The following is a 15389-nucleotide window of genomic DNA, read 5'->3' as shown; positions in this document are numbered from 1 at the left end:
CTCCCTCCCCTCCCCAATACCCTCAGCCTCACAACATACCCCAATTGGGGATGCCATGTCTCACTGGCTCCAGACGGGAGCAGTTGGGACTCTTGTGCGGTATTACTGTAAAAAAAAAAAAAAAAAGGCATGTCATACCAAGCTGCGAGTACAAATGTAGTGGCTTGGCCAATTTTAGTGGTCTTCCCATTGGGAATGTATGGCGACCGATATGCTGAAATAGTCTACCTACTATATTTATAGCTAGGTCTGACACAGGCATGACGATTGTTGTCAACGTATATGTTCTTAGAACAATAATTGTTAAAGAAAAATAAAATCAAGGAATGCCAAGTTTAAAACACTTAACCTCTGTTTCAATTTTTGGCCTGGTTTTGGTGGATTAGAGTTTGGATACGTAATAGAGATAAAAAATATAAATTATATACCTATTTCTTTAACGAAATTTTATTTTCTACAAAATTATTATCAATAAATTTTTCACAAAATTGTACTGGAAACGAGGTATTTATAAAAAACCAAACCTAGTCGCGCAAAAAACTTGTTTTTTCAAAAATATACGCACCTTTACGACTTTCTACCTCGGTACCTATTAGAGATAGAAGAAATTTGTTTTCTTAAAAGTTGTAGGTTATTTTATGTTCTATTATACTTGTTAAGATACTTTAGCCAAAATTTGCATTGAAAATGAGATATTTGGGAAAAACTAGATTTTGGCCCGATTTCGGCCAGTTTTTTCAAAATGGCGGCGCGAGCACAGGTGCGCCAAGGTCGGAAACTCAGATTTTACATCAGGAGATCAGTTTATATAACATATAAAAAAATTGGGACTACCGGAATTACTTCGATCGCGAATCGCTAATTGCACTGGCCTAATATGTCAAGTATGAAGCATTGTTCAAAAAAACCGAACGAATAACCTAAAACTGTTAATTCACTTTAAACTTGAACTTACGTAGGTAGGTTGAATATAATATGTTTTCAACTCGCTGACACTATACTGGCTTATATTGTATTTTTATCACGAACAACTTTAACACGCAATATTTTCGACGGAAATGATAGTATTTCGGCAGCATAAATCAACTATCTATTCGGCAGCAAATGACAACCCGCGTGTATAAATAAACCACTCTCATTTTGTTTGAATGATTTGAAACTGTCAAACGGCAAAATTCCGTCATCTCTTTCTGTTACACGAGTCATTATGGTAGAGAGCGAGAGATCAAACCAATCCTTCTGTTCTCACCAATGAGATCTGAGCTTTTAGCCATATTATTCGTTTTCTATAAGAATTTTGAGGTGGGCGTGGCGGTTTCAAATGAGTTTCAAGGCCAAAGCTTAGTTAAATGCCCCTGGGCCAAATCGTCCTGTACACGTTGGGCCGCGCATTGTGCCAACGTATGGGCCACCATGTACTAGCCACATTAGATATTTAAGTAGAAATGAAGTTTTTTTTTTTTAAATGCCTTGTTTGAAGCGGAATTCGACAAGTTTAGCGAATTATTAAGTGGATGTTGGAAAAAAATAAACCTTTTCAATTATAAACAACGTTATTATTTTCACCGTAAAAATACACCCAGTTTACTAAAATTGACAACCTCAAAACTTTGCTCTATTTATGCTCCGAAGCATTCATAACGCCGGGATATTATGAGTTTATTTATGGGCCGGGGGCAGCCGGGGACTTCTGCTAGTTTATTATATTTTTTGATCTAAATAGATTTTCTAGTAAGTTTTTTAGTTCTACTTTAGAACTTCGCTATATTTCTAAAGTTACTCGTATCTAAAATTACGATTGTATTAACTAAAAACATTTCTTGTTTCCTTTGTATATAATTTATTATATTCTTTAATCATTTTGAGAAATGGGAATATTATCACATTATTTACCACGTGTACAGAAATAATGTCTTATGTTCAGTGTGAATAAAGGTCATAATTGTATGGATCACAATGATAATGAACTTGAGTTCTAGTCCGTCGTGCTACAGAGAACTTGTCATCATGTCATAATTTTGAGCATTTGGGCGCCGTGTTTTTCGTTTGGGAAATAAATATCTTCGTATCATATCATGAGTTCTTTATTAAAATTACCCACAGTTCTGGCAAAAAATGCTTCAGCATTGGTAAGATTTTATCATTAATGTTCTCATCGTACTTTAGTATGTAATCATTCTTTTATTTGTTATTACCTGCTTGTATTATATAATAGTCAAATTATTATTACGACTTCCAAATTATATCCTGTCAATATGTTTCAATAATGTGGTTACGTATTAGTATTATTTGGTATTTATCAAAAATATTTATCCATTCAATATTAACACAGACTGTTCAAAATATACTAATATTTTTCAACATAATTTTTTATTGTGTTTACTTTAACAAACGAAATTGTGTAATGTCTTGTTATGAAATAACATTCCTTCAAAAATAACCCCAAAAATATGTGTCGGTTTTGGTTTTCCTATTTATGTCATCCAGTAGTATTTTTCTCTAGAAACATGACTCAACTCAAACTCAAACCTTCAATCCTCCGCTTTGGGGAGTAGATTTACACAAGTAACTTTGATTCTCAAATGTTCCCTATAGTGATCCATTCTTATACGCTATGGGGCATTTAAGCTAATTTTAATTTGTAGGCCAGACCGCTTAGTGCAAGCAGAAAAGTTCATTCCACTGGAAGAAACGATGCTTCTATTAAAACTGGGGCCATTTCTAACGCATACAATGTGATAGACCATGAGTTTGATGCCGTGGTGGTTGGAGCCGGAGGGTCCGGTCTCCGGGCTGCCTTCGGCCTCGTACAGAATGGATTCAAGACCGCCCTCATCACCAAACTGTTCCCAACGAGATCACACACGGTTGCCGCCCAGGGAGGCATTAATGCTGCCCTTGGTAAGTCCACTCAATAATTATTATCTGATCATTTCGACCGTCCTGAAGAACAATGTCGGAAGTGCATATTTGTAGCTGTGCAGTAGGGCTGTATAAAGTTTCGTTTCTGCATTTTTGTTATTTCTGAGATCAAGAAATAATATGTTATGTGATATTTTGCATAAATACATATTTATTTAATTTGGTAAAGAAAAGCAGAAACGAAACTTTAAACAGTTCTACAGCAAAATTACAAATTTGCACATCCGACATTGTTCTTCGGGATTGTCCATTTGTATAACAATATTTTTCTGAAGAATCATCATTATAGTATTCCCAGACAGAGCTTGTATGCACGTCATCATGGAGTATTCGAAAGAAATGTACGTCATAAATTGCTTCTTATAATATTGATGGGTGCCAGTGATCATTTTTTCATAATTAACGGGAATTTACAATAGAATGTATTTATATTAATAAGTACCTACATCGATGATTAAGATACATTATATTTTATTTATATGCACTTATTTACCTGTTCAGTCGAAAATGTATGTCTGAAGAAATAATTAAGAATATATGGAAACGTAAAAGTGTATCGAAATAAAATTTAATTAGTTTTAAGAATATATGGAAACGTAAAAGTGTATCGAAATAAAATTTAATTAGTTATATTTTGCAATGAATTCGTTAAATAATATTTTCACCAAAAGAAAATAAGAGATACCTATATTATTTTTTTTTTCATTCTAAAAATTCAAAATTGTGTAGTCACATTACCATTTCATTACAATGATATTTGAATTTGAAGTGTTACAAATTTTGAAATAAGTTATCCCAGATTTTATAATTTTTACAGTAAAATAATCAAGGATAATTATGTAATTAGTGTTAAATGTATACCTCATCCTGTCTGAATTTTATTACCATTGTGTGCGTTTTATGAAATAAAGGTTTTATTTATTTCTTGCTTTTTTTATGACTGGCTATAAATATCATAATAGTTATACAATTTGAAAGAACAAGAAAAGAAGAAAGAAAAAATGACCATAGGAATATGATAAAAGATATTCGACATTCTTGTATCTTCTGTCTTTTTCGTTTTCATGCAAGACGTGTGCGAAGGAAGATTTTAGGACGATTGTCGATGAGGTGCATACAATCTCTGCCTGGGACTAGTATATCTCCATCAAATGTAATAGTATATTCACAGTCGTGATCAATAACCTAGTATTACTTATTCATGGTAATTTCCACTAAACCATGAATACAAGCTATCTATATAAATAAAAATTTAATGTTTGTTTGTTCAAAATTTTAAATCTCCGAAAGTTCGTCTCCGATTGCTTTGAAATTTTGACACAACGTTGCATTCGAATATGTGTGTGTTTTTATATACCTATATTTTTTTTTAAAAACAGCGCAATCTGTTGGACGTAAAAACAAACACGCGCTCTTGTTTCTCTCTGCACAGACAGACTGATCCACATCAACGCGTGGCGGAGTATAGCAAGTAAATAATAAATTTAACATCAATGTTTAAATGATTAAACCTACTTATTTGTAGGTCATATTACTTTTTTCTATTACATAGTTAAACAACAACCTTCTCCACAAATATGGTTCTGGTTTTAATAATTGGAAATATGTTTTTTTAATGATCTAATTACTTTGTTTTCAACAGTGAAGGTTGCATGTTGCAAGCCACGAGTCATCTGTGCTATGCACTGAAATTAAAATAGATAGAAGGTTTTATAATATAATCAATGAGATAATGTCACGATACATGATGCTAGCAATTTTAATGTAACTAACAAATAGAGCTGGAGGTCATTTATGTAATACACACAGAATAAATCATTATTTTAAAATAATATTTTCTATCATCAATAAAAAATGGGATTTTATTACTAACTAACCATTATGCTGATTTTTCCATTTGGGTAGGCAGAGAGAAAGCAATGCAACATAACTGTGTCTGTGTCTGGCCCACATTTCTGGCTTCATTTAGACTTAGATATTGTCTCATAAGGTCAGGTCTCTAGCGAACAAATGTTTTCAAAACATCAGAACAAAACAAAAACATTGGGTCGAGGGTTCAACTTTATTTTCTATCGGCCACGGAAAACAAAAACATTGTTACCCTGTCCTAAATTTTCATGTTTGCACAAACATTTGGTTCAATGTTTGTGGTAATATGGTCGCTGGAGACCCGCCTTTTGATTTACTTCTGTGCATTACGTATTGTATGTAAATAAATATTTAAGTAAGTAATTTTTTTTTTAAATACAGAAAAGTGGGACACGGTTAATAGGCGCATTTTATTTTAAAAACACTTTGTATCAGTTAGACAAAAGATTTTTTTTTTCGAAGGAAACAAATACTTTGTGGTGTGACATTATATTTAAAATGAAAAAACACAATTTTTAATACACCACTTTTATTTTTGATTTAACAAAGATTGCCAACTGAGTTTCGCTTCTCCCAAGATTCGTCAGGGCTTATTATTAACTGTTAATAATAAGTTATTATCATATTATAATAAGCGAAACGCGATTGGCGGTCTTTGTTAATTCAAAAATAAAAGTGGTGTATTCCAAATTGAGTTTTTTCATTTAATATAAAAGATATTTCAGTAACCGAAAATGGAAAATAATACATTTTAATATTTATTTTGTTAAAAAATTGATAATTTGACGTAATAATATTAGAATTCAAAAGATGGAAAAATGTTGACGAATGAGGAAAAAATAAAAGAGAGATGGATGAATTATTTCGAGGAAGTCTTCGAAAGCGAAGTGAGTGACAGTGATTCCAGGGGCGAATCAGATATGAATGACGATGGAGTGAATGTTACCGAAATTAGCATGGATGAGATAGAAAGTTCGATTAAATGTATGAAGAATGGTAAGGCTGTCGGGTTTGACAATATTGCTGCTGAATATTTTAAAGGAGGTAGCCGTATAATTCTCACATGGTTGTGCAATCTTTTTAACCAATGTTTAAAGAAAGGTTATACGCCTTTAGATTGGAGAAGGGCTGTGATCATGCCATTATACAAAGGTAAAGGGTCACGTATGGAATGTGGGAATCATAGGGCTATTAGCCTGCTAAGTTCAGTTGGCAAGCTGTATGGTAGAATTTTGATTGAAAGAGTAAGAAAGGAAACAAAAGATAAAATATGGGATGTGCAAGGTGCTTTTATGAGTGGAAGGGGGTGCATGGACCAGATCTTCTCGTTGTGTATGCTCACTGAAAAGTTTCTGGCAAAAAACCAGAAACTTTTCTGTGCCTTTGTAGATCTACAAAAAGCATACGACCGAGTCGACAGGAAAAAGCTATGGAAGGTGTTGTCCAAGTATGGAGTGAATACAAATCTGACTCAGGCAATTGCGTCTCTGTATGAGGGAAGCGTTGCATGTGTTAGGGTAAACCGTGGTTTTACGGGGTGGTTTGATATCACAAAAGGTGTTAAACAAGGCTGCGTAATGTCACCTTGGTTATTCAATCTATACATGGATAATTGTATTCAAGAATTGAAAGAGGTGGGATTGGGCGCGAATTTGAATAATTTGAAAGTATGTTGCCTGTTGTATGCTGATGATGCGGTGCTGATTGCTAATAGTATAGAAGATCTACAGTCTCTCGTGTCTAGGATGAACGAAGTATGCATGAAGAATGAGTTAATGATGAATGTAAGTAAGTCTAAAGTAATGGTGTTTGAAAGAGAGAGTACGAAAACAGTGTGCAATATAATTGTGAATGAGGAATACTTGAGTTTGTGTATTTAGGAAGTATGTTTACGAGAGATGGGAAGACTGATTAATGATTAAAATAGTTTTTTTTTGCTTTTACTCTAATGTTAAATGGAGAAATAAAATATAATTTTTTTTTATTAAAAACAAAGAGAGTACGTAAACAGTGTGCAATGTAGTTGTGAATGAGGAATACTTGGAGCAGGTGGATGAGTTTGTGTATTTAGGAAGTATGTTTACGAGATATGGGAAGGCTGACAGAGATATTGAAAGAAGGGTAAATGCAGGTAATTCCGTTAATGGAGGACTGAACGCCGTTGGCGCTAACAAAAAATTGTCCAAAGAAGCGAAGTTAGCAGTCCACAACGGAGTGCTGGTACCTACCTTGATGTATGGAAGTGAGGCATGGAACTGGCAAAGAAAGGATGAAAGTAGATTGAATGCTGTTGAAATGAGATCCCTGAGGCGTATGTGTGGTAAAACCAAGTTTGATTCGTGTGAGGAATGTGGAGATCCGCAAAGAGTGCAAGGCTGATGTAAGCGTAATGAGTAAGATTAAGAAAGGGACGCTTAGATGGTTTGGGCATGTAGAGCGAATGAGCGAATAATAACATACATTTTTTTTGGTATAATCCACCTCACTAGACTGAGCCTGTTCCGAGGTGGCGGGAGTTTAATCTAATTTTAGATAATGCGAATGAAGAATTTGAATGAATTTAGGATCATAGTTTAGCTATCCTTAAATTTTTCACATCAATAATAATGAACAATTCTGTTAACTAATAAATTAATTTTAACGAAATAATTAGTAAATGCATTTTTTTCAATTTCCGGAAACTGAAATAGCTGTTTCTCATTGTTATCTAAGTGATTTTAAAATATCAACGGTGTCCCACTTCCCGTGTCTGTATATTTACTCCTTTTTTCACATTGTGAACTTTAACATAGCAATAGTTAAACTAAAAAAATCGTACCATATATGTTTTTATTCTCTTTATATACAGACATATTTCTAGTATACAATTGAATGTTTTTAGTTTTGTATTGTTTGAAATATGTAACCATTGTTTAAGTGCTTTGTTATGAGATTATGTTATTATTTTATGATAACAGTATTTATAAAAACCACCTATTGTATAATACAATCTTTCATTATTTCTGTGCAAACCTGAGCAGATTATAGATTACATGTCCGTAAATATAATGGATATAATAATATATATTGCAGACATGTTGTACCGGACGTACCTCCACCGAATTAAATTAATTTTAATAAATCTGAATTTACGCAGAGGCAGTTCCTTTACAAACTCACCTCTGCGCATATTCGAATTTAGGCAACAAAATTCTCTCTATAAAAATCTGTAATCTTATCTGCACTTGTGTAAAACTATAAATCTTATCTGTTGATTAATAAATAAAACCACGGGGTCAAGCAGTCATCATTATAGACAAAAAACAAAGGCTTGACCCCCCAACACCCTCTTATAAATTAAATACCTATCATCTGTACAAAACATGGAAGATTTGCATGAAATTTGAAATTGTGCAAACGCAGTTTCCTTTACAAAACTTGCCGTTTGCACAAAATTGAATATTGTGCAAATCTTCCCCTTTTAAATACCAACTCCCTTTAATTAAATTTGCATGAAAGTTTGAAATTGTGCAAACGCAGTTTCCTTTACAAAACTTGCCGTTTGCACAAAATTAAATATTGTGCAAAGCTGCCTTGTAAAATATATTTTCTCTCTGTAATATGTGCAAACTCACAAAATGTAATTGAATAAAAATGATCCGGGCAAAGTGGTTTGAAGAACAGTCAGGACCTAGTCAAAATCGTCCCCTTCCAAGTTACGCAACAGCGGCGCTCTCTCCTGTGACAAATTCCGGGAACCCAAAAATAATTCTCGGAATTTGTCGCTAACAAAGGGAGAGCTAGGCCCGTTGGTCCTTTAAAAGGCGGAAAACTTGTGCAATTCACCAGAGAGCCAGCAACCATCGAACGATCAACATCTCTCCTGGACTGCCCTGACTGCCTTCTTCAAGCCTCTTCTGCCCTGGACCTTCACTGCAACCTGGTCTTCTTCTTTCTCCCGGCTCCCTGGTGTTCATCAAGAAGAAACTGTCACAATAGTCGAAGCGTCCCTAGTCAGGGCGCAGGTTCCCCCCTACCTTCCTCCCCCCTGCCTTATACCTTTCTCCCACATTTTCCCCATTTCTCCCTTCCCTATATTTTTTCCCATTTTTCCCCAACATTTTCCCCATTTTTCCCTTTCATAATTTTTCCCCATTTTTTCCACATTTTTCCCCACTTTTCATTTTCCCCATATTTTTTCCCATTTTTTCAACATTCTCCCTACTTTTTCCCGACCTTCCCTTCCAAGGCGTCGAAGCGGCCAGCCGGCCACTCCCGCTATATCGTCTGTGCGGCCGGCGACTACAGTGCCGTCCCGTACATGGTCCTTCGAGCCGCGATCGCCTCTTCACGCCTTCACTCCTTCACGCCTTCCAGTGACGTCCCAAGATGCCGTCCCTGCGGAGTGGCCGCGAAGCTTCAGCCTCCACCCCAGATTCACAACCCGACGTGGAGCTGGTGACAGGCCCTCACCCCGCCGGCCCTGCCGGCCCTCACCCTGCCGGCCCTGCCGGCCCTGACCCATCCGGACCTGCCGCCCCACGCGCTGCCAGCCCTGCTGACACTCACTTTGCCGGCCCTGACAGCGCACCGTCCTCCGATGCAGAGGAGGATTCAATCACAACAGAGGACACGGTCAGGCAGCTCCGGAAGGCGAACCGGACAATGAGCAGGCAGCTCGCTGTGCTGCTCGCAGCCCTCCCCACCGCGACGCAGTACCTGCCAGGGGCGGACCCCCCTGGCACCCACCTGGGCGCCTACCCTGGTGCGGCCCCTGGTGCGCATCCTGCCGCCTATCCTGGTGCGGCCCCTAGTGCGCACCCTGCCGCCTACCCTGGTGCGGCCCCTGGTGCGGCCCCTGGTGCGCATCCTGCCGCCTACCCTGGTGCGGCCCCTGGTGCGCACCCTGCCGCCTACCCTGGTGCGGCCCCTGGTGCGCATCCTGCCGCCTACCCTGGTGCGGCCCCTGGTGCGCACCCTGCCGCCTACCCTGGTGCGGCCCCTGGTGCGCACCCTGCCGCCTACCCTGGTGCGCCCCCTGGTGCGCACCCTGCCGCCTACCCTGGCGGGCCCCCTGCTGCGCCCGCTGCTGCGTATCCTGGCGCCTGCCCTGGCGAGCACCCTGGCGCAGCCCCTGGTGCGCACCCTGCCGCCTACCCTGGTGCGGCCCCTGGTGCGCACCCTGCCGCCTACCCTGGCGGGCCCCCTGCTGCGCCCGCTGCTGCGCATCCTGGCGCCTGCCCTGGCGAGCACCCCGGCGCGCCCCCTGGTGCGCATCCCGCTGCCTACCCTGCTGAGCGCCCTGGCGGACCCCCTGCTGCGCCCGCTGCTGCACATCCTGGTGCCTGCCCTGGCGAGCACCCTGGTGCGCCCGCTGCTGCGCATCCTGGCGCCTACCCTGGGGGCGGGCCCCCTGCTGCGCCCGCTGCAGCGCATCCTGGTGCCTACCCTGGCGCACCACCTGCCGGTTACCCTGGCGCCTCATCTCAGAGCTTCTCGCCGCTGTTTCCCCCGCAGCCGACCGCCGATGAGACTGCCCATCACACCAGCGAGTGGGTCCGACAAGGCGCCGACCCGTTCCTGGCACAGCTGAGCACCCTGCTGGCTGACGCCATCCGCTCCACGCGTGCCCAGGACAGCCCTCGTCCCTCAGTAGAGGAGGACCTTCGGATGACCGCCCTCATTGCCCGGCAGTCCACCGCCAAGGACCTCCCCATATTCTCAGGCGACCCCCTCGAATGGCCGGCCTGGATTGCGCAGTACGAGCAATCCACCTCGACCTGCAAGCTCACGCTGAGCGAGAATCTTATACGATTGCAGCGTGCGCTTAAGGGGAAGGCGAGGGAAAACGTATACTCGCTCCTACTGAACCCGGACCGCGTGCCCGAAATCATTTCGACCCTGGAGGAGCGGTACGGCGGATCGGGTTCGATAGCGAACCTGATGCTGGACAAGGTGAGGAAGCTGCCCTTCCTGTCTGCCGAAGCCACCTTGGAGGAGATTGCTGACTTCTCCGGGACAATCCAGAACCTGGTGGCTTCCCTGCGGGACTTGAGGACGGGAGGCTACCTCACCAACCCCGCCCTGCTGGCCGACATCACTGCCAAGATGCCATGCACATTAAGGATGTGCATGAAATCGCTCTCCCTCCGGTGGGAGACAGTGCGTACTAACAATCTGTGCCGCAAGTGCCTGGAGGCGCACCACTCCAGGGACTGCAAGGAGACAGTGTGGTGTGTGGGTGAGTGCCGCTACCCGCATCATCGGCTGCTCCACCGGGAGACGGTCGCGGAGGTAAACCTTTGACGCCAGACAGTGGACAGCCGCGTGCTGTTAAAAATAGTGCCGGTTGTGTTGCGGGGCCCCACGGACGGGGAAGTGTCAACGTTCGCTCTTCTGGATGAGGGATCCACCATCACCCTCATCGACGCTGACACCGCAACGCAGATCGGCGCACGCGGCCCAGTCCACAGTCTGCGGCTGCACGGGGCGAAGGGGATGTGTACCTCCGACGCCCGCTCCCAACGCGTGAAGCTGACGATCCGGGGCGCTGGATTGGAATCTACCTTCACCATCACCGCCCACACAGTAGCTGACCTGAGCCTGCCGGAGCAGCGCGTTCCTGGAAGACGCGTCACCCCAAAACTCTTGATCGGGCAGGATAATGCCCACCTTATCGTGTCAAGAGAGGTCCGTGAGAATAGCACTACTCGAATAGTGTCACGGACCGCTTTGGGGTGGATCGCCCACGGAGGCTCGAGCCTCAGCAATGACGGGCCAGCTACCACACTGGCCCTCCAGTCGGAGACCGCTGCAGATGCCCGCCTGAGGGAGTTGGTAACATCCAACTTTGCCGTCGACTCCCTCGGCGTCACGTCTGCGGCGAGAGTCAATGCCATGGACACAAAGGCCATGGCATTAATGGCAGAAACCACCCGCCCCCTACCTTCTGGGCGGTGGGAAACTGGCCTCCTGTGGAGACACCCTGACGCCACACTACCCGACAACCGGCAGTGTGCGCTGAAGCGGCTCCAGTCCCTCGAGAAAAAGCTCGCAGCGGACGCAACCCTGGCAGCGGCGTACAGTGACAAAATGACGCAGCTTGTCGCCAAAGGCTACGCCAGACGCCTCTCCCCCAATGAGGCGTCGCTCCCTGCCCCACGGAAGTGGTATCTTCCCCACTTCGCCGTCACCAACCCGAACAAGCCAGGGAAGATAAGGGTTGTATTCGACGCCGCCAGCCGATGCCGAGGGACGTCACTTAACGACCAACTGCTCACTGGCCCTGACCTGCTGTCCTCTCTCCTGGGGAACATCCTCCGATTCCGGGAAGGCGGTATAGCCATCGCCGCCGACATCCAGGAGATGTTCCTGAGGATCCAAATCAGGAAAGAGGACCAGTCTTCGCAACTTTACCTGTGGAGGTCGCCGGACCGGCAACAGCCGGACACCTACCAGCTGGCGTCCATGATGTTTGGGGCTACCTGCTCGCCTAGCAGTGCCCAGTACGTGCGGGACAGGGTGGCCGGTCAGTACGAGCACCAGTACCCGGCCGCCGCAGCAGCCATTCGTTCACGGTTTTACATGGACGATTACCTGGACGCAGTGGACAACCCTGACGAAGCTGCTGCCCTAGTCCGAGACGTAAGGGCCCTCCTTGCAAAGGGAGGGTTCCACCTTACGAACTGGGCCTCAAACAGCCTGGACGCCATCGCCGATGTGCCCCCCGAAGACCACGCCACCTCCACGGTAGCTATCAGCAGCGGGAGCAGCGAGACCGAGAGGGTCCTGGGACTGGTGTGGGACCCATCTACCGACCGCTTCATCTACACTTTCCTGGAAGCGGCCAGTCTAGAGGAAGCCACACGGCCTACAAAGCGGCAGCTCCTCTCCATCGTCATGAAGATCTTCGACCCGGTGGGCTTCGTCTCCTGCCTCACCATACGGTCGAAGATCCTACTGCAAGCCGTGTGGCGTTCGAGCGTTGGATGGGACGACCACATCACCTCGGAGCACGCTGAACGCTGGAGGGACTGGATGAGCCTGCTCCAGGAAAGCAGCGTCTCCATCCCACGACGGTCGCTCCGACAGAGGTCAAGCAGCGTGACCCTGCACCTCTTCTGCGACGCCTCGGAGCAAGCTTGCTGTGCCGTCGCCTACTTCGTGGAGGAAGTGCAGGGCACCCTAAAAGCCACCTTCATCGCCAGCAAATGTAAGGTGGCACCTCTCAAGCCGCTATCCATACCCCGCCTTGAGCTGCAGTCCGCACTCATGGCGGCTAGATTGGCCAGAACCATCCGGTTGGAGAGCCAAGCGAAGATAGCGTCAACCATCTTCTGGACGGACTCGACCACAGTGCTGTGCTGGTTACGCACCGATCCACGCACATACTCTGCGTTCGTGTCCAACAGGTTGGGCGAGATAGATGAACTCACCTCCATAGCCAATTGGAGGTGGGTCCCCACCAAGCAGAACCCGGCCGACATCGGCACCCGGGACTTGGAGCTGCCCGACCTGTCTCTCCAAGGAAGATGGTTCAACGGCCCCGCCTTCCTCACCACACCGGAGAGCGACTGGCCAAAGGAGCGCACCCTCACAAAGCCAGACGACCAGACCCTCGAGACCCGGCCCCGACACTACGTCGGGCACATCACCACAGCCGGAGAGGCCCTACCTCTGGTCGAGAGGTTCTCGTCATGGCACCGGTTGATCCGGGCTACAGCGTGGGTGCTACGCTTCATCAGGCGCTGTCGGACGGGCCCAAGCCGACCCCCTGAAGGCTCCTTACGAGCAGACGAGCTGACGGAGGCTGAGCGCAGATGGGTGAGAAGGTCCCAAGAAGACGCTTTCTCCACTGACCTGCACACCATTCGTCGCAGCCAGGCGCTACCTGCCGCCAGTCGTCTCGTCAGTTTGGCCCCCTTCCTCGGACCTGATGACGTTTTGCGGATGGGCTCACGGCTGAGGGAGCTCACTGGAAGCACAAGCGTGGCGAAGACCCCCGTGATCTTGGATGGCTCCAATCCGTACGCCCGACTGCTGATCCGCCACTACCATGAAAAGGCGGACCATCCAAGCACGGAGAAAACTGTGGCCGAGATCCGGTGCAGCTTCTTCATCCTGCGCCTCCGTACCATCAGCAGGAAAATCAGCCATGACTGCCCCACCTGCCGCTTACGACGGAGCAAGCCCTCTCCTCCACTGATGGGGGTTCTCCCGCCGACCCGCCTGGCGCACCACGTCCGCCCCTTTACACACTGCGGACTGGACTACTTCGGGCCGATGGAGGTCACCGTCGGCAGACATCGGGAGAAGCGCTATGGAGCGTTGTTTACCTGCCTCTCCACCCGCGCCATCCATCTGGAGCTAGCGGTCTCGCTGTCTGCCGACTCAGCGATTATGGCCGTACAACGGATGACCGCCCGAAGAGGACAGCCCAAGGTGTTGTACTCGGACAACGGGACGAACTTCCGTGGTGCGGACGCGGAGATTCGGGATGCCACGGCAGCCCTGCAGCAGGATGACAGGATGACGGACGCCATGGCTACCAAGGGCATCGAGTGGCGCTTCATCACCTCCCTCAGTCCCCACATGGGGGGAGCCTGGGAAAGGTTGGTGCGCTCGGTGAAAAGAGCCCTGAGCGCCACCTTAAAGGAGAGGGCGCCAAGGGAGGAAACCCTGCGCACAGCATTGGCAGAGGCTGAGTTTGTGGTCAACAATCGGCCACTGACTCATGTCTCTGTCGACCCGCGGGACGAAGAGCCCCTCACCCCGAATCACTTTCTCATGGGGTCTGCCGGGAACCGCCCGCATCTGTCACTCTACGACAGCAAGGAGGAGGAGGTATGTCTCCGTCGCCAGTGGCGTATCAGCCAACAACTCGCCGATATGTTCTGGAGGCGGTGGCTCCGTGAGTACCTCCCCACCCTGGGTGCCCGACAGAAGTGGCACCACCCCACTGACCCCCTCAAAGCTGGAGACTTGGTGGTCATCTTAGACCCCGCGCTGCCACGCAACAGCTGGCCGCGCGGACGTATAGTTGAGGCCATCCCAGCTGCCGACGGCCAAGTGAGGACAGCCCGGGTCCAAACAGCCACAGGAACGTACACCCGCCCTGCTGTCAAACTCGCCCTCATCCTCCCCGCACCAGCACCAGCGCCCGCACCGGCACCAGCACCAGCGCCGCCCTCTACAGCACCCGGACCACGGATGCCGCATGGGAGCCACAACCCCCAGCGGCCCAGGGGAACCGGACGTCGAGGACGCCGCCGACCTACACGTCCGGACCGCTAGGCGCAGCCGTGACTGCACCGGGGGGAGAATTGTACCGGACGTACCTCCACCGAATTAAATTAATTTTAATAAATCTGAATTTACGCAGAGGCAGTTCCTTTACAAACTCACCTCTGCGCATATTCGAATTTAGGCAACAAAATTCTCTCTATAAAAATCTGTAATCTTATCTGCACTTGTGTAAAACTATAAATCTTATCTGTTGATTAATAAATAAAACCACGGGGTCAAGCAGTCATCATTATAGACAAAAAACAAAGGCTTGACCCCCCAACACCCTCTTATAAATTAAATACCTATCATCTGTACAAAACATGGAAGATTTG

The 15389-nt window shown here is 46.0% G+C and overlaps 1 protein-coding gene across 1 annotated transcript in view; it reads left to right on the top strand.

Annotated features, from left to right (window-relative positions):
• Positions 1 to 1992: 1992 nt before the first annotated feature.
• SdhA (succinate dehydrogenase, subunit A (flavoprotein)) overlaps positions 1993 to 15389 on the top strand; it is a 42535-nt gene continuing 29138 nt past the window's right edge. The window contains exons 1-2 of the mRNA XM_089641870.1: positions 1993 to 2129; positions 2646 to 2901. Of these exons, the coding sequence (XP_089497996.1) occupies positions 2076 to 2129; positions 2646 to 2901 (310 nt within the window). The 5' untranslated portion in view covers positions 1993 to 2075. The remainder of the gene's footprint in view (positions 2130 to 2645; positions 2902 to 15389) is intronic.

The sequence above is a fragment of the Hesperophylax consimilis genome, chromosome 1, assembly GCF_061612785.1.
Source record: "Hesperophylax consimilis isolate HC1 chromosome 1, BYU_Hcon_1.0, whole genome shotgun sequence".
Lineage (NCBI taxonomy): Eukaryota > Metazoa > Arthropoda > Insecta > Trichoptera > Limnephilidae > Hesperophylax > Hesperophylax consimilis.
This window is presented reverse-complemented; position numbering and strand designations above follow the sequence as displayed.